Source organism: Poecilia mexicana, unplaced genomic scaffold, assembly GCF_051168715.1.
Source record: "Poecilia mexicana isolate PSO_F unplaced genomic scaffold, ASM5116871v1 scaffold_12, whole genome shotgun sequence".
NCBI classification, from domain to species: Eukaryota; Metazoa; Chordata; class Actinopteri; order Cyprinodontiformes; family Poeciliidae; genus Poecilia; species Poecilia mexicana.
In genome coordinates this window covers 17,911,406-17,932,214 of record NW_028263381.1, presented here as the reverse complement: position 1 = coordinate 17,932,214, position 20,809 = coordinate 17,911,406, and the positions used below count along the sequence as shown (strand labels likewise).

Below are 20,809 nucleotides of genomic sequence, written 5' to 3'. Positions count from 1 at the left end.
GTGTGCTTTTAGAAAATGTTCCCCCAATCCAGGCAGTCCACTTTTATTCCACACTGCCGCTTGGTAAATATTTGCTTTTGTTGGTTTACTTTCCTAACCTGAATTCGTGCCTCTATGGAAGATGAGATCAATTTTTTACTAAAGCTACAACGCCCTCTATGGGCAATTGCACCTTTGGTAACTAAATAAATCAAAAATTTAAAAAAGCCTTAAAATGAATTGCTCTTTTATCACAAAAGCATAATCTTATTATGAAAAATTTACTGTGGATATTTTTACTTTTTTATTTTTGCTACCTCGCTGATGATCTTTTGTCCTCATCCAGCCTTGATTTTTTTTCTGCATCTCTACTTTTTTTTTTTTTTTTTTTTTAGCTTTTGATTTATTGCCCAGTCTGAAGATTTGGGTAAATTTACATGAGCAGATTTTTCTCATAGATTTCTAGACCTACGTTTGAGGACCCTTAGTATTTTTTGTTTACACAAACAAAGAAAAAGTGTCAAATATGTGTCAAACCTTTTTTTTTTTTTAAATCTCTAATTGGTGCAGAATAAAACAGTCCTGGTGAGACTAGTCTTTATGTTAAAGTTTTCATTTTTAAGCTTGTCTATAGAAGGCGCTCCCAATGACAAGAAAACACTGAAATTATTTGTTTTGTTTACACAAATAAAACTTTCTCAAGATGGTTTTTAGTTTTAGCTTTACATCCTACTGATACCACCTGAAAGCAACTCATGCCAAACACTCTGTGAGAGAATATTTTGAAGCCAAAGATCAATTTCTGAATGCTGCATCGTTTCAACTTAAAAGTCTCCCACCAAAATGAAGGGACCCTTTTTAGAGCAGTATAAAATCCATTATAAACATCCTGGTTTCAAATTCTTTTCATCATTAAACTAAACTCTTGTTGTTTATGGTATACTTGATTTTTTTTTTCTTCTGTTTATAAATAGAGAAATAATTAAATCTAGATTCATTTTCCCATGAAAGATGCAGAGGATGAAACGACGTTTGAGAAAATTGCTCTTGTTTGCAGCATTCCCATATTTTGCGCTGTGCAGGGATTTGTTTAACATCTACTAGCATAATATTTGTTTGAAATTGTCTTTTCAGCTGTGTTGCATTACATTTACATTTTTACATTTTTAATTAAACACAGTCTGACACCGAGTTGTTGAAAGGAATAAATCAACTGTACTCATCTTCTTAAGGAAACATTTTGAGAAAGCACTTTCATTGACCCAATTTCAGAATGCATTGTGTATTATTTTTAAAGTCCTGTCCTTCCTCCTCTGGATCCTTTGAACGTTAAACAATGGGATGGATAAAGTCTGTAGACGGGGAGAGAAAGCTTTGTGTGTGAATGTAAGGCCATGATGCTAACTTTAAAAAAAAAATTAAAAAAGAACAGTCTCCCAGAAACTGTTAGGCTGATTTATTCATTCAAAAAACAGTTTTTTCTTTCTGTTTAGGCTTACTGTCACGTCAGATCTAAACTCGGATAAAAGGATGCAGCTGTTTAAAAACAAATTTTGCAGTCACTCATACGGGCAAGCCAAATGTCTTCTGGAGAAAAGCTGAACGCTCTGGTGAGGTAAAGACTGAGGTATGTGGCCACATTGAGACGGTGAACTTTCAAACCCAAGAACTGTCAAACAAAATGCTGGTGGCATCGTACGGTGAATTGCACAAATTTGAAAAAAAGAATAAAGGACCCGCACCACAGAGAATATAATTAATAACTGTATCATGTATTACTTGTTTATCTCGTTGTATCGCTGTCTCACCCTGTGGACACACACACACACACACACACATGAAACCAGATGTACGACATAGAAAGCGGCTGCTGGCTTCTCAGGCGTAAACATGGCAGCTGGGTGGGCTGTAGTTCGGAAACAGGGCGGGTACGGCGGCAAGTGTGGTCTCTTTCTGGATTATTAGGAAGCCTCGTGGAAATGGGGTCTCCGTTTACGGTTCTAAACACTAGATGGCGCCAAATCAGCGCCTCAGGAATTCCAACGAGTCTCTGACTGTAGACAAAATAATTTAAAGATGTTACTGAAAGATGAGACTTAAATAACATAAACACATTTAATATAATCTAATAGTCAGATGGATTATTGAGATAAATGTTCTTGGCTTTAGATTTTAACTGTTCCTTCCAGCTGACAGTTAAAATTCAATTCTAATTCATTTTTTTTTATGTTATAAACACATTAGGTCCCACAGGCAGTGAGACTGAGTGCATCAGCAAAAGAGTTTTGCAGTCATATTAAATAAACAAAAATGTGTGTTTGATGAGGCAGTTACTGTTTTTTTGTTTTGTTTTTTTTTAAACAAATGGGAGAATTGGGAAGAAATTGTGCACATAGCAGAGGGAGTGATGTGCATTAATTATTTGGCAGAAGAATAACTCATTGTAAATGCATTTACAGAGATTTCAATTGGACCTCTGCATCCAATTTAAGGCAATTTATATTGTGTGAAATCCACAAGCTCTGAGCATCTAAACACACAAGGGGGAATTTGGACACACCCCGCAAATCGTTCAGCCACTTTTAAATATTTTTGCCATAACAGAACAAAAGACTTCAATGTATTTTTGTAGAAAAGCATTTTTCAAAAGTTTTTAAAGAGAAATATCTGAAATATCTTTTAGTTAGACCCCCAAAGTTTCTAGAAATGCGTGAAATCTGTGGCTGAAATGTGACCAAAAAGAAAGCTTGAAGAGACATGAATACTTCTATAAGTTCTTCTATTCAGAACAAAATCCACATGTGGGAATAAATGATAAAGCATCCGACCCCCGCAGGTCAGAACACAGCTAATAATCTTCAGAGTTATGGTTGCTGTCTTGTTCAATGATATGTTTGTTAAAGTCCTTTCAGTAAGCAAGGACAATTTAAAGTGCCTTTTGTTTAGACGGATCCTTAAATTTCTCATTTTAGATGACCCTGAGCCACCCTACAATAAACTAATTGTTCTTCTTCAAACAATACTTTAAAGAGGCAAAGAGATATTTTTTGGTTCAGAGCAATTCTGTGTAAGTAGAGAGAAAAAAAAAACTTATTTGCATCCAATGGAAATTTGACATTACATCTTGAAAGCGTCGCTGCTGCCACAATGACGTATGCAGTTTTCTCATGTGCATGCCTGGTACACGAGTTGAAGTATATTGACCATGAGCACAAATGTAACAGGATAATTGGTTCCTGTGTAATTTCATAGGAACATCCACAAATCTAACAGAACATCGTCATCCTCACCGCTCCCCAGATAACTTTTTGAATTCCCACCGAAGTTCAGACTTGAACAAGGTCAGCTTATTACCGTAAGTTTAATAATTTTAGCGATGTGTTTTGGGTAAAATGTCTCTCTGATAAATCAGAGCTGTCATAACCCCAAACACTCTCTTCTTCATCCTCATAGATTCTCTAAATTAAGAGTGAGCTCCACTTGAACTCTATAGAAGGACTGCCTCTTACTGTGGAATTGTCTTGAACCTTTTTACCTTTCGCATACACACATTCTCACACACTCTGACCTCACAAATACCGCATTTCCCCCGAGGGACATAATCTGAAGCAAGGGAACAAGCCGTGGTCCTCCTCCCAGAGAACTTCCTAGTATTGTTGTTACATCCATCTCTTAAAAATCTCAGAGCATGGAGTGGGCATGCTTTGGTATGAACACAGCCTTGTTTATGATGCAGTTTGGAGAATTGTGAAGATGTGTAAAAATCGTCAAGGTTTAGGGGGTAAAAAAACAAACAAAAAAAAAAGGCCAGGAAACTGATTCTTCTTGAAGTCAGAACAGTGATATTGTAGCTCAGTCCTCGGCTACATTACAGTTTGAGAGATGTTTTCTGATGTACATGTCACTGTTATCTAATTTTCACCTGTACAGACATCAACCTTTTCGTGGGATTTTTGTCTGCTTGCAGGTTGGAGTCGGAGATTGGTGCACTTGAGAGTGAAGAGTCTCAAATTTCTGCCAAAGAGCAAGTTCTTCGCGAGCGTCTGAAAGAGACGGAGCGCTCCATAGAAGACCTGCAAAAGGTAAAATAAATAAATAAAAAATAAATCCGTAAAGCCTTAAAAATGTAGTAACTTGTGACATTTAATTGAAAGGTCTGAAAACAATGAAATTACCTGACTAGTGCTGTACTCTGGCATTAAAATAAATGTCAGCTGCCCACAAATTATAGTTTTTAGTTTTTTCTAAATCTGTTTTTTGGTATTTTTGCTGACAATGTGGTTTCTCTGAGAAAGGTTTCAACCTAAGCGCTTCTTGTTTTTTTTTCATATTTAATCTGTTGTGCTCCATTGGCTAATTTGAAATACTAATGCTCATCAAAACAATGAAGCAACCTCATTAACCTGAACGCACAAATAGTGTGAATAGCTATAAGATATCAGTCACATTAATAAACAGCTGGAGATCAGTTAGAGATCAAAACAGACTAGATTCATATTCTGTTGGCCTGCTCTGCTGCAACAGCTTGAATAGGTTTTGTCTCGTCTCTTTGCAGAGTCTGATGACCCAGGATAAAGGTAAGACAAATGAAAAATACACACGCGAAAATGCTCACATAACATGAGGCCAGGTCTCCTGTAATACTCACACGATGCCTCTTTTGTTTTTACACTGAACTAAAATTGCATCCTGGCATTAAAAATAACCGTTGATGATCTTTACAAGCTGTTGGGGAGGTTTTCTGAGGCACAGAAAGGACGCAACCAGATCACTAGTACCTAATTTTTTTTTCTTTTAGAATATACATACATATATATATATATGTGTGTATAAGCACTCGCCAAGATAAATCCACGGTGCACTTCCCTGGTTTGAAATTTTAGCACAGGTCATCACTCTTAGCAATCTGCAGCACTCTGGACAGGAAATCAAATAAACTGCAGCCTCCTATGCTGCTGGTTAAGCTGATGAACCTGTAGACTGAAACTGATGATGAAGGTGCAGAAACTCCCCAAGCTTTTGATTTTTATTTTTTTTATCATCTACTTTTGCTGACTTTGGTGGTTCATTATAAAGGCTTGTTTGCTTGTGTATTTTGGACATTGTACTGCATTAATGAAACTGCACAATTTAAGGCTGCAGTAATGAGAAAACGGAACAAATGTACACTCACACACACCCGCATGCACGCACGCATACATTGAAAGTGCAATAACTTGACCCTGAACCGTGTTTGTGTGTATCTGCGTGGCGGGTGTGTGAATAATAGTCTCGCTGAGGCAGGAGAGATGGAAGCCAGAGCTCGCTCCTGAATCCCCCAAACACACAGCCGGCCAGCCAGACCCACGCACACGCATCCACATAGACATAAATATACATGCACCGAACCAAAAGTACCTCACACACACACGCACACACACAATGAAGCTCAGCGAGACTATTGAAGCTCACACATACACACAAGGCCATGACTCTGCACCTTCTAGTCGCTGCCTTTATCTCCCCCACTGTTCACCAACAAGCCTCGTAAGCCCCTGATGCATTGTTCCTGCAGACACACACACGTATAGACACGCATACGGACAGACAAATACACAATCATGGACTTGCACACACTTCTGCTGCATAAGCACTGTACGTCAGGGGTACCAGTGTTGGCACTAACACAGAAACCGAGAGGGAGAGTGGGACGGTGTTTATGTGGATGGGGTGGTCATGGTCGCGCAGGGGTGGGGTTAGTTTTCCTGTAGAGAGGCAGGGCTCTGTGCGTGTGTGTATTATTTTCGCACGGGTGTGGCTTTACATCACTGAGGTGTGTGTGTGTGCATGTGTGTGTGAGTGTCCCCAGCGTGCTCGTGTTTACGGATCTCCAACAGCCCAGAGTTAGAGTCGAGTGTGATTCTCTCTCATCTCACTGACCATGTGCCATTTCTCCTCCTGCGCTCCCGCTCACTAGATGCTGCTGGCAGAATGTCCGCCCCCGTCTCGGACTACTCGGATCCCGATCCCAACTACCTAGACCTGGCCGCTTATCTCCGGAGCGGCCGACCCGCCTCTGGAGAGCACACCACGTCAAGACCCGGTAAGAACAAGAGAGGAGAAAAAGAGGGAGGGAGGGAGGGAAGAGAGGATAGAAATGTTTTGGGTCTGAGCCAAGAGGGATTATGACCGGTATGACCTCACTAGAAGAACAGACGAGTTATATATACGCACATCTGTGCCAATTTTCAACTCTGAAGTTCTCAGAAAGTTACCCAGGATAAGTTATTCCACTAAATATCCACATAAATGAAAGCTATTGAATATCAAAGATGGAAGATAATGCTTTCAGTTACTTTTTCATTAAACCCGTGTATTTACTAGTATTATCACCGGAAAAAGCAGATCTGAACTACATTTAGTACAGAAATGCATACTGTATCCGAGAAATAATGACACAGTTCATAAAAGTATGGGTTCTTTATCTTGCATGCTCAATTCATTACATACTATAAAGGGCTGCTGACTGTGCAGTGAGCCCTGAAAAACAAAAGCTCAACTTTAGCAGCAGTGCAGTTGCGGCAGTCACAGTGGGAGCCGAGTTTGTACAGCGACCTTCATGCTTATTGGCACTTCTATAATGATCTGCAAAGTTATTGCAGCAGCATGAGCCCACACTGAAAAAAATTACATTTATCCAATAGAGCATGAGATATTGGAGCAAAACAACTGTGTTTTTTTTTTTTTTTTATAATGTCAGTGTTAATACTTTTGTACAACCTTCTTTTTCCAATAAGTGGGACCCGTGATGGTGGGATAGAAAAAGCAATTTTATTTGCACCACCCAAACAATCAGCCGTCACATACATGGCATCTTCTGGATGGTATGAAGATTCGGTGACCCCAACATGCCAGTCTTTGACCCAATTCTCCATTACCATTATTTTATCCTCTTTAACTCTTGCTCTTTCTTGACTTGACAAAGTTCGGTCCAGTTGATTTTTTTTTTTTCCATCACTTCACTGGAAAAGCCTGTTCTTTTGTCTTTCCAGTTTTGAAGAGTGGCTTTTTGGGAGTGGGCTTTCATTTCATACCACGTTAATACACTGAAAAAAATAGAAAGTCAGAAGTCATTAATTAAAATTTTTAGGCACTGATTAATTTAAAAAGGATAGTTGAATACAAAACTATAAGGGGTGACAAGTTTTCCATTGCCTATTTATCCTGACTTGGTATCAACATGTTGACAGTAAAATATTTTGGTTTCCTATACTGATTAGATTCCCTAATATTCTGGATAAATTGATAATTTACTAACAGCTTAACAGATATGATTTTAATTATCACGTTTTTTAAGAAACTGTTTTTGGATCCTCCCACTTCATCCCCTCACCTTTTTGTCCCCACCCCCCCTTTTCACTTCCCTCAACCCACTCCTTAACTCCTCCTTCGAACCCACTCTCGCCTCCCTCCCGCCCCACACCTCCTGTTCTAACAGCAATGTTCGCCATGGAGATCAACGTTCAGCACGACCCGAAGACCGGCGAGCAGCGCATCCTGTCGGCCAATCGCGTCAGCCCGTTGGAGGCGGCTTCGCGGGGGGTCAAGGTCTACGACGATGGCAGGAAAGTCGTCTACGAGGTCACGTCCTCTGGGGGCGTCTCCACCAGCACCGTGGAGAACGGCTGGAGCTCTGCACAGGTCGATGAGTTAGTCCAGCGAGCTGCCAGGCCTTCACATGCAGGAGGAGGAGACAGCGGGAGGGGTCAGGTGACGGTGACCCCGGTTCCGCGTCAAGCTTACGTTTCTCCTGCTGATGTTGACGATCTGTCGCCACCCTCCTGTGCCCCACCATCCATTCCTTCCAGTCCACCAGCCCAGGTCACCCTCCAAAGGGAAACCCGGCTGGGCATGATGCCCCCTTCCTCTGCTCCCATTACAACCCAACCAGGTTCATCAGCCAATCAGAGCAATGAGCTCAGCCCCATGCCCCAAGCCAGCACGGAGCACCCCATCACCATGGTGTTCCTGGGCTACCAGGACGTTGAGGACACAAGTGAGAGCAGGAGGCTGCTCGGCTTTGACGGTGCGGTCAAGGCCGAGGTCGTGCTCATCGACGAAGACGACGAGAAATCCCTGAGGGAGAAGACGGTCACCGACATCTCCATCATCGACGGCACCGCCGCCGACCTGGTGTCGGGACGGCCGGCCACGTCCGAGGCCGTCAGCACGGAACTGTCGTCTGACGGGCGCGAACCGGACAGCGCGTCCTCACCCCCTGCAAACCCAGAAGCAAACATAGCCCCGCCGCCCGGCCTCACCCCCGCCACAGGTACGGACAAGAGGAAACGGTGCCAGTGCTGCATCCTCATGTGACTGAGTCTTCTCCCTCTTCCAACCTTTTATTATCACCTTCCTCTGCGCTGTGTTTGGATGATTACTAACAGAAGCTCTGGCTTCCTCCTCTGGACTCTGAATGACTGGCACAACATGCACAAACACGCTCCATTTCTTGTCTCACTTTTGACTTTCTACTCAGCCACCTGGTCATTTTTGCTCTCTCATTACCACTGTAACACTTCCATCTGCTGTCTTATCAGACAATGCGGTAATTTGTGACTTCAGATCATCAAAAAAGATGCAGGAAATAAGCTGTTGATAAGAATATTCCTACCCCATTGAGCTGTTATGCATGTTGTGTGTGATTTTATTGGGATTTTATTTGCTAGACCAACAGAAAGTTTCATATAATGGTGAAATGACAGAAAAATAACCAACGGTTTTCAAAAAATAATCATAAATAGAAAACAGCTCAAGTGAACAAAGACGAGATAAACCCAGCCTTTACGGAAAAGTGGCAGGAAGGAAAAACACCTTTGAAAGAAAGTTGTTAATATTTGTTTAATTCTTCCAGGAAGTCATTTGAGGGGACATAGCAAACGTGTGGAAGAAGGGACTTTAATAGGGTGAGAGCAAACATATGTGTATAGCAGAGACCTGACACTGAACATGACGTAGAACACCATCTCCATCGTGAAATACACTGGTGGCAGTGTCATGACGTGGGGATGCTTTTCTCCAAGAGGGACGTGGAAGCCAGTCAAAGTCGATGTCAAGTTTGATTATGCTTAAGAAAGAGAAATCCCAGAAAGAAAACTTGCTAGGGGCAACAAAAGACTTGGATTCACCTTCCAAAATCTATTAATGTTAGTATTATTCATGCCTAGTCAAAGGTTAGACTTGTATCCAATTGAGAAACTGTGGCAAGTCTAAAAGTTCACGTTCAGAAAACTCTCTGTCCTGTCAAAACAGACTGGGCATTGATTTCAGTGTCTAGATGAGATGATAGAGAGTTACTCGTCAAAAGACTTGCAGCTATAATAGCGGTGAGGGGAGGTAGACACATGCACATGCCGCACATTTAAGATTTCTTTTTATTAAAGAAGGTGAAAACCATATATCATGTCCCTTCCGCTCTACAATTATGCACCAATTTCTTTGGTCTATGAGGTAAAATCCCAATAAAATAGAGAAGTTTGTGATTTTGAGGTGACAAAAACTGGAATAGCTTAAGGGATGAGAATATCTGTGCCAAAAAAAACTATGATTACAGAAAAGTCAGTCCGGGCAAAGGTGAAGAAAAACAATAGGCTGCATCAGCTTTCTGTAAACAGGGCTTTACAGACAATCAGTCGCACATCAACCAACCAAATCATCTCCCCTGGAGTTACAGCTGATTAAGCGTTCAAACAAAGCACCACTTGTTTCTCATTAACTCTTTCTGTTAGGCCACATCCTCCTCTGTTAACCCTCAGCCTCCTGTTCGACACATGCCAACAAAAACAATCACACAGAGAAATGTACGAACTGAACCAGCCCACACTTTTCCTTGTACAGAGTCTCTCTCCAGAGACAGGAGAGGTGGGCATTTGTTGCCTTGGTTTCTTTACGTGCCTGTTCATTCTACCAACAAAGATAGTTCTAACAAAATATAGAGATAAATAGATGTTTCTATTAGACTTTTATTTCTTTGCTTCTCTTATGCAACCACACGATGTTTTGTCTTGAACCTCAAAAATCCAACGATGCGCATTTCCGCGAGAAACCTTTTGTTTTCTCTCTCTTCTCCCTCTGCTGCTTCCACCACTAACTCCAGCAGCTCCACTGCTGAGGTCATTTCCTCTCATTCTTGTTCTTCCTAACTCACAAGCCAATAGGAAGGTCCGGATCACCATTTGGCAGCCAGTAGGATCAAAACAGCCAACTTTTCCAGTGTGTCTAATTATTAGAAGCACAGGCAGCTGAAAACAAATACACTCTGCAGCGTGAGAATGCATATTTAAACAGTTAAACATAAAATAATTTACAACTACTATCATAGAAGTTACGTTGGGACATGTGCTCTTATGAGCTTTTATTGGAAAAATAAAAGTTACATGTATTTTTTTGTAGCATCACTTAATTGATGTGGAAAACTAAACAAATACTACACTTTTTACAAAAACAAAAAGACTAAAAGCACTGCCAGCTCTTTCTACAGTCAGCACAGCCTTTGGCTAGAAGGATGCTAAAAATTCTCAAGGATTTGTGAAGGAGTTTGTAAGTCCAGTTTGCCATAAGAAAAAATAAATCAGGAAACTCACCTAACTTGCTTAATGCATGTTCTCTGATCTTGACATGACTCACTCACCAGTCGGGCGTGTTCCAGTTTTAAATCAGACTATTAGTGGTATTAGATTCCTGTGCAGCTGACCACTATCAGGAATAAGCAATGTGATGAAACATCCATCTAAACTAAATGAGATGAAATTAAAAAAAAAAAAAAATCAAGTTCAGGACAGAGATGAGATTTCAGAAATATTTTTTGGGAAAACAAAAACACAATATTTTGTGTGTTTTCACATATAAAATAATAATTTCAAAACCCAAAAGCAGTGTTTTTTTTAAAAAATCTTTAAAAAGGTGTAAAGTAAATATCCAGATTTAATCTGTCTATATATATATATATATATATATATATATATATATATATATATATATTTAAAATAGTGCGAGAATTTCAAGATCTTACCAGATATGTGCCTCTGCACTCTGATTTTTAGACACAAGATTAAACACAACATTAATACTTCTCCACAGTTATTTATCGACTTGTTTACTGACCCTGATCTTCTGCTAAAGAACCTAACTTCCCCACCTGCTCTGGCTGCTAACTCTGGTGGAAACCACAACAATTCCAGCCTTAAGTGGTCTCATGAATATGTTTTTTGTAGGTGATTCTGTCCACAAATCACACACTGAGCTCCCACTATGGGATTGCATTTTACTCTTCAAAACGAAAAATATGCTTTAATTTGACCGGCTACAGCAAATGTCAGTAAATCCAGCAAGCTATTGGATTAGATACTGAACAGGTATGCTAGAATCTGGCGTCCTATGTTGAAAAAGAATGTAAATACCCTCTATATTTTATTTACTGATGCATTTATTTACCACATGTTTGTAGGTACAGAGAATAGTTCAAATTATGGTATTAGAAATATTCTGCAATGCCTTTTTAGTCACTATTTGAGCGCACAATTAAGATCTTTATATTTCCACTCAACCCACTGCTTTGCCGTGTGTGATCTCACCATTAACCACACATAACTCTTCCCCCGTTTGTTTGCAACTGTTGTTTCAAAACTCTTGCGATATGAGATATTTTATTTACACCAAGCAAACCGAATGGCTCTCAAGGCTGAGGACAATGAGAATAACAATCCTTCTTTGCTCACCTGGGTTGGATAAAACATGCCTCATCCTACTTTGGTTTTATCGCTGAGAAAAGTATCCAGAAGTGTGCATGCTGGAAAGAGTTTGTTTTTTTAAATTATTTTCTTGTTTTCCCAGTATTGAACAAGGTAGTGGACAAAAAAATAAATAAAAAACTTCATTAGAAAACATTTTCACAGTTTGGGACTGTAGGAAGACCAATGCAGCTTCCCCGATTTGGTTTCTGCTTGTTGGGATGTAAAGTGAGGACAAACGCATTGGAAACTCAGTTTACCAGCCCCACTGCCAAGCCTGCAGTACTCCTGTGAATCTGTAGGAGTCTCCCTTTTCCTGTCTCTCTACCCTCACGGTTGTTTGGACTGTTGAAACAAAAATTAAGGAGCCATTTTCTATTGTTCACACCTCTCTCTGTACTTCCCTATCACTCTGTCACGTCCTCTATTCCACTCTCTCTCTCTCTGCTCTGACATCTGTAACCTCTCTCTCTATCCTCTGTCAATAAAGCTGAGTTTCTCCAGTGAACCCCCTGCTGTCTCCTGCTTGTTGTTCTTTCCATCTGTCTCTAACATTCACTTTTTTTCTTTGGCTGCTGACAAGAGATCACAAGCTGTCCTTACTGCACCCAGCTATCATAATGTCCACTGCCACTAACAAAGCACGCATATTTTGTTAGGGTTCAGATTTTACATAACATAATTTTTTTGGCATTATGCTTAGAACATTTGAACAGCATGTTTTTTTGTTGTTTTTTTGTCACATTGATAGAGGGAACAAAATATCTGAATTAATTACACAAAAACATTCAATCCTGTTATTATGACCTTGTTTTAAGTCTAACTCAAGTTAACTCACGGTCAAAATCAAACAGACAGGCTTAAATATCTACCCCCACCTATATAGTATTTAGTAGAGGTGTGTGATATGTAAACAGGGCGTATTTTGTTATTGATAAGATACCAGGTAAATACTGGGCCAGTATCACCAATACTGATACGGACAGGTTTTATTATTTAAGTTTGACATATCATCATTTTTTCTTTTAATTATTTCTGTTAAAACCTAGAATAGAATTTGTGCAAAGTTGGTAAGTGCCTACCAAACACCATGATAGACAGAAAGAATAGAAAAACAAAACAAATTTGTGTGCATTTTTCCTAAATAAACAAAGTGCAGAAATGTTTAGTTTGGGAGCAAATCAAAACAAGATTCTTTCAGGTGGGGCTGAGAAACTGAAGTGCAAAAATTAAATAAATTTCAAGAGGAAATATGAATCTAAAGTATAGTATCGATCCAGTAACAATATTGGTGATATTTTGGATCGATCCACCCACCTCTTAAGAGTTAAAAGTGCCAACTTTGCATGATTTTGTAAATTATGATAATTAAATGCAAAATTGGCATTTTTAATGGACTTTCAATGCAACTTTTAAAGCAACTTTGCATTAAAGTGTAATTATTTACTGAATGACACTTCATGACAACAGTCATAGACATTCATAAAGACTTGTTCATGTTCATGACAGGTGTTATGTCATGTTTATGACAGTGTCATGTGGGGCTGTAGTGATACAATAACCTCACAATATGATACAATACACAATATTCTGCTCACGATACGATATATATATATATATATATATATATATATATATATATATATATATATATATATATATATATATATATATATATATATATATATATTGCGATATTCAGCAAACGATACAATTCAATACACTTTTGCGATTTTCTGAAAGATTTTAGAGCAGGGGTGTCAAAGTCAAATGGACGGAGGGCCAAATAAAAAATTTAGCTACAAGCCGAGGGCCGGACTGATCGAATGTTCATTGAAATTTTTTTAAATGACGCATATAGTCTAGTGAACCTAATTGAACCTACTGAAAACCTAACAAGTATATTCCAATATGATCAGATAAATAAAGCAATATTTTCTTATGGTTCTGTCAGTAATCTTTAATTTTCAACAGACACAACTGAAATATTTTTAAAATATAATTGGATTGAAATACAATAAAATAAAGTGCAAAAATCTATTAATCCACATATGTCAGAGTCAAGGCATTTAGATGTGTCGCCGGCGAATTACGGTACTGCAAATTTAGATGTGTCGCCGGCGACACATCTAAATTTGCAGTACCGTAATTCCGCCACACGTAGCGCTAAGTGGAAAAATTCCAACGGTTTCTGAAAGGGGAGACGTTGCACTTTCCAGCAAGTATCGGGTTAATACGGTAACTTCGCAGCTGCAGCTGCAGAGAATGTAATTAATCCGGGGGGCACTCGTTTAATAGACGGCATATTTCGGCAATAACTTGGTGGATATTGAAAGTTCCGGTTGTTATGGATACATGGGTAAGTACATCATCTCACAGAACATTTAAAGAACTACTTACAGTTCAAATAAGGAAGATATTTTTTTTCAGACGGGGTGCCGGTGTTACGTCAATCCGCGTTTCCCCATCAGATACGGTTCCCCCTTCGTCTTCTTGCCGCTCCGCCCCGCCCACGCGGCAAAATAGGCGCGTGCTCGTGATGAGCACTGAGAAAGCACGCGCGTGGCAAGCACGCGCTTGTTCGGCGCGCTTGTCTGAGGAACTACGGACACCGTGAAAGCTCAAACAACATGTTTCGGCAAACTTGTCACACTTTCTTCACGTTTTTGCGGGAAACTAATAGTAATAATACTAATAATTATAATAAATATAATAAATATATATGTTATACATATTATGATTATAATAAATAATATATATTTTATACATATATTATAATTATAATACATAATATATGTTTTATATATATATATATATATATATATATATATATATATATATATATATATATATATATATATTATAATTATAATACATAATATATGTTATAGTTATAATTATAATATATATATGTTGTATATATTATAATTATAATATGTTGTATATATTATAATTATAATAGATAGATAGATAGCATAATGCTATATGAATTAAAAACAGGGCAATGCAATTTAATGCTCAATATTACCCATCAGATACCGTTTCCCCTGTTTTAAAGTGGGGGAACGGTATCTGATGGCCATAAATTTCACATCAGATAACGTTCCCCCTGTTTTACAATGGGGGAACGGTATCTGATGGAGACATTTCACCCATCAGATAGCGTTCCCCCTATGTTAAAATCACCCATCAGATAGCGTTCCCCCTGTTTTACAATGGGGGAACGGTATCTGATGGAGACATTTCACCCATCAGATAGCGTTCCCCCTATGTTAAAATCACCCATCAGATAGCGTTCCCCCTGTTTTACAGTGGGGGAACGCTATCTGATGGCCATAAATCTCCCATCACATACCGTTTCCCCTGTTTTAAAGTGGGGGAACGCTATCTGATGGCCATAAATCTCCCATCACATACCGTTTCCCTGTTTTAAAGTGGGGGAACGCTATCTGATGGCCATAAATCTCCCATCCGATACCGTTTCCCCTGTTTTACAGTGGGGGAACGGTATCTGATGGAGACATTTCACCCATCAGATAGCGTTCCCCCACTGTAAAACAGGGGGAACGCTATCTGATGGGTGAAATGTCTCCATCAGATAGTGTTCCCCCACTGTAAAACAGGGTGAACACTATCTGATGGGTGATTTTAACATAGGGGGAACGGTATCTGATGGGTGAAATGTCTCCATCAGATAGCGTTCCCCCACTGTAAAACAGGGGGAACGCTATCTGATGGGTGAAATGTCTCCATCAGATAGCGTTCCCCCACTGTAAAACAGGGGGAACGCTATCTGATGGGTGAAATGTCTCCATCAGATACCGTTCCCCCACTGTAAAACAGGGGGAACGTTATCTGATGTGAAATTTATGCCCATCAGATACCGTTCCCCCACTGTAAAACAGGGGAAACGGTATCTGATGGGAGATTTATGGCCATCAGATAGCGTTCCCCCACTTTAAAACAGGGGAAACGGTATCTGATGGGTGAAATATGGCCATCAGATAGCGTTCCCCCACTTTAAGACAGAGGAAACGGTATCTGAAGGGAGATTTATGGCCATCAGATAGCGTTCCCCCACTGTAAAACAGGGAAAACGGTATCTGATGGGTAATATTGAGCATTAAATTGCATTGCCCTGTTTTTAATTCATATAGCATTATGCTATCTATCTATCTATTATAATTATAATATATACAACATATTATAATTATAATATATACAACATATATATATTATAATTATAACTATAACATATATTATGTATTATAATTATAATATATATATATATATTATGTATTATAATTATAATATATGTATAAAATATATATTATTTATTATAATCATAATATGTATAACATATATATTTATTATATTTATTATAATTATTAGTATTATTACTATTAGTTTCCCGCAAAAACGTGAAGAAAGTGTGACAAGTTTGCCGAAACATGTTGTTTGAGCTTTCACGGTGTCCGTAGTTCCTCAGACAAGCGCGCCGAACAAGCGCGTGCTTGCCACGCGCGTGCTTTCTCAGTGCTCATCACGAGCACGCGCCTATTTTGCCGCGTGGGCGGGGCGGAGCGGCAAGAAGACGAAGGGGGAACCGTATCTGATGGGGAAACGCGGATTGACGTAACACCGGCTTGCTGCGGTCTGCGGGCCGGTTCTAATAATAAATCAAGATCATCCCAGGGGCCGCAAAAAACCTTCTCGCGGGCCGGATGTGGCCCGCGGGCCTTGACTCTGACATATGTGTTTTAGAGGGACAGAGTGATTTTGGTGACATTTTGTGACTGTTATAGAGTTGGATTGAATTAATTTGACTGAAAACTGATTAAAAGCACCAACTACACAATACCTGGCTCTGGTTGGACATGGACACAGACTTAAAGTCGACAGCTGGACAAAATGAATCAAAGAAGTGGTGAGAAAACATGTTTCTTTTAATTGAAACAGTACAAACTGTAGCTTACATGCATTTGTAAAGTAAATAAAGTGCACCAAGTACCCTGCTCTGAATAGTTTGATACCTTTTTAACCTTGACACTTAACATCTGAAGGAATCACTCTAAGCCTGATGACCTAATCACTCCTGGTAAAGCAAGCAGTGAGTGAGCAAGGTGACAGTTGGATGTTACGATACTTGCGGATGAATATAATTTTTTTCTAGGAAAGAAAATATTGATATATATCGCAAAATCGATATTATTACACAGCCCTAGTGTCATGTCAGTATTATGCACACCCCTTCAAATAAAGTGTTACCCATAGTTTTAAATGGATAAAGTAGGCTAACATTAAGTTCTATAATGGCCTCACCTTCTCCAACTTAAACTAACGCTTTGAATTCTGCCAAGAAAAGTGATCAAATATCCAGTCAGAATTATTCCAGATGAAATCTTTGAAAGCCCCAAATCAATGTGACATACTGCATGTAGTCTCAAAAGGCATACATCACAGAGTATGTAAATGAAGCAGAAATACCCTGACTGCACTATAATTTCTCAATCCTGGCAGGTTTAACTTTAGCAGGGTGGAAGGTTTATGTTGTTGCAAGTATAAGTGACAGGACACAGGATGCAGAATAAAAATAGATGTTCTCTTTCAGTATCACTCTCAGTATTAGTGAAAGATTCCTTTAATACCACTGCACATATCCTGTGGGAACACATAATATGCAGGCTACACAAAATTAGTTTACGTCCATCCAGCAGAAACTGTTAAACTAGTACGGCAAGTGGCGAAAGAAGTTGGATTCTCAGAATGAAAAGATGAATATTACCAAGAATGATCCATTAGAATTAAAATCTGCATAAAATCACAAAAGTGTTCATCTTTTAAACATTTCTATGTGCATGATGAGAAAAAATTATTTTTGTTGCATTTTCCTATTTAGTGTTACAGTCATTATAGCTTCCCGTCCTCTACCAGTTTTTTACACCCGGAGACTGAAAGTCTTACCCATTTCTACACAGAAAAATCTCAGTCAGGTTGGATGGAGAAGAATCTGTGAGTAGGAGTCATCAAGTTTTGCCACAGATTTCCAAGGAGATTTTCACATAGGCCACCCAGACATAAATGCTTTGATCTAAACCTTTCATTGCAAATATTTCTGGTTGTTTAGGGTTGTTGTCTTGGTGGAAGGTGATTTGGTGTTCTGGACTCTATTCACTACTTCAGGGTTTACATGCTAACACATCTGACATATTCTCTGTGTAGTGAGGACATTTATGCCTTTGTGGTTAAATCAGAAGGAACTGCTTGTAACACAATCAAAATTCTCAAACGTGGTCATATATAACAAGTAAAACTACGAAAACACAAACAATAACTCAAATTTCACTCTGCAGGCTACAACCAAGAGGCCACCATAAAGACAGCAAATGGCTTTGAAGCTCCTTTTCCAAGGATAGACCACCAAACTGCCATGGTGAGTAATGAATGTTTACCAATTCAGATTCAACTCTTTTATGGTTTATGTGAGTCCTGAAACATTTTTTTTTTTTTTTACATTATATGTTTAAAATTTTGTCACAAACTTTGGTTTCACACCAACTCTAAAGACAGAAAAAAAACAACTGTCTGTCACAATCTGGTGCTCAAAGCAAAATATTTTCCAGATTAAAGTTTAGCAAAGACATGAAAGACAAGACAACCACAGTGCTGTGACAATGACAAGACTGCAAGTTCTTTGCAGCTAGAAAAATGTGTGACACGACGAGTTTTCAGCTTCTCCTGCTGATAGCTGACTGAATACAGAACATGTTGGAGAAAGAAAAGTAGTTATTTTTACCTTTTCATATATTTCAGTGTATAGCGAAAGTTGCACATGTAAGATGAAATCTATTTGTAGAGTGAATGAACTCTGTGCGCTTCTTTTGTGTTGGAAAAACTGTGTTGATCAAGACACTTCACACATGGAAGACAAAAGAGAAAAAAAATCTAGTCGGCTGCTTCTCTTTTAAAGATCAAATGTCAAAAATTAATAAATAAACTGCATTCAATGGTCTTTGAAAAGCAGAGTGTTCCATCTTTGGACACAGAGGATGTATTAGTGGAAAGGTCATGGTGAAGCTGCAGCCTTTGGAACAAAAATATGCAGCCATCCTAACTGCTTCTTTTATCAGGTAAAGCTTTGTCTGTTTTAGAAAGACAAAGACAAACTACATACTCCACATAGCACTGCAGTTTCACTTTGTAGTAAAAGAGACCAGAAGCAAAACAAGCTGGCCTGCAGACCAGACTGTTCTCCTAAACAAAAGAGCTGGGGCAGTCGGACATAATAATAACCATAATATAAAAATTAAAAAAAAAAACTCAATCTGTACCACTTGCATATTCTATATTAAAATTTTGTTGGGATAAGACAGACCATCACAGGGTAACACATAATCGTGAAGTGCAGATGCTCTCCATTCATTGAGACTGTTAATAAATGACTCTAAATGAACCATGAAATGTTTTTGTTTTTTTCCAAGAAGAAAGGGAAAACATTTAATTCTCATAAATTGGTAAACTGGTAGAGATTCATAAGGAGACTGGAGGTTGCAGTTGCTGGACACAAATGCACGCCACACTTTCCAGATTTTCATTTGTAAATAAAATTATACCATGTCTCATTTATTTCTATTAGACAATTATTAGCTGATTTGTATTCTAAAATAAAGTTAAAAAAAATAAATAACGAAGTTGACCAAAGCTTAAGGAAAAACTTGAAAGAAAACTTAAGGAAACTAATTAAGGAAGTCTACTTGAAAGCGACATAGCTAGAGATAAGGAATAATTTGTTTGGTTTGGGTCTCTTGAAAACGCAACCTAAGCGCATTTGCAAGAAGAAGAGAGGGAGGTGAAGCTGGACAGGGTGAGGGGGAAGCCGGCAGGGCTGCAGTCAGATTGCTTAGCGGCTGAATAAATGAATGAATGAAAGGCAGGACGGTGGTAACTTGATCCACGCGGGTCGGCCTCATTGTGTTCGGCTCGCGCTCTGAAAGAAAAAAAAAACGGGACAGAAAACACTCCTGGGACCTCGCGAGCCTTTCATTATTCATCACGCGTGCCTCGGAGAAAATAAAAGAGGAGAAGAAGAGAAAGCCTGGAGAGGAAAAATAGCGGAGGAGAAGGGGGAGGAGAGAACGGCCGGTTGGAAAAGCTGGCGTATGAGAGGAGCTCAGTGCCATCCCAGTTGAGGCAGCAGCCGTTACCGTTACAACTGCTGCTGGGACCGCACGAGGAGGATCGGTTCCGCTGCCTCCCCGCTTCGTTTGGCCGGTCGTCGGGTGCTAAGGCAAAGGAGTAGCTCTGTCGTACGCCGGTCAGTTAAGTATTTGTTCTTTCTTTAAGAGGAAAAAAAACTAATCCCGGTTATTATCCCTTAATTAGTCGGCAGCAGGGAAGCAAAAGAAATCAGCGCTGTTTCATCATCAGCAGTCATCACACAGGTAAAATAAATTAACAACAAAACTATACTGAAATGAGTCAGAAGTAGCTTTGAAATATTACTCTGAGACATTTTAAGTGCCCGGCCGTACAGCGAAAGTGTAACATTAGCTTAAGTGAAAGGTGTAGGCCCGTGTGTGTGTCCGACGGGGGTCATTGTGTGTGTGGATAGCAGAAACAATCAGTTTGATTAGCTTTAAAGTGCGGAGGACACATAATACTGCAGAAAGAGAGACGACCAAAGGAGGTCAGTGGACCAGACTGTTTGCTGCAGCAGTCTCCCTGTCCTCCTCTGCATCACTATAACCTACATATTGGAATGACCTTAACCTGCTTTTCATCCCCCACAGACTGACTAACACGGTGGAAAGATAGCAACAGCATTGTTAGGGCTGCTTCTTGTACTATTTCTCACAAAAATACTATGCTTTATTTTTCTACACTGTTGGTTTTGATCTAATATTGTGGATTAAACTACACTTTTACACTGTTAGCCACGTACATTCATTTATACAGCAGTTCAGCCCCTACAGGCTATCCATTGCTTTTTCTTGCTCTAAAGTAGAAACACAGCAATTTTAAGATTTGGGCCAGTTTGGGCATATGTCTTGCCAAAGGATACT

General features: G+C 39.3%; 1 protein-coding gene across 3 annotated transcripts in view; it reads left to right on the top strand.

Moving 5' to 3' along the window:
* The window catches only part of palm2akap2 (PALM2 and AKAP2 fusion), a 73,097-nt gene that overhangs the window by 24,267 nt on the left and 28,021 nt on the right, over positions 1 to 20,809 (top strand). For 2 of the 3 annotated variants that reach the window (XM_088011031.1, XM_088011030.1), the window contains exons 4-8: positions 3,947 to 4,061; positions 4,535 to 4,556; positions 5,936 to 6,061; positions 7,457 to 8,290; positions 18,101 to 18,180. In XM_088011031.1, the coding sequence (XP_087867157.1) occupies positions 3,947 to 4,061; positions 4,535 to 4,556; positions 5,936 to 6,061; positions 7,457 to 8,290; positions 18,101 to 18,180 (1,177 nt within the window). Of the gene's footprint in view, positions 1 to 978; positions 1,607 to 3,946; positions 4,062 to 4,534; positions 4,557 to 5,935; positions 6,062 to 7,456; positions 8,291 to 18,100; positions 18,181 to 20,809 lie in introns of those variants that run through there. The other variant, XM_088011032.1, reaches the window with a different exon arrangement.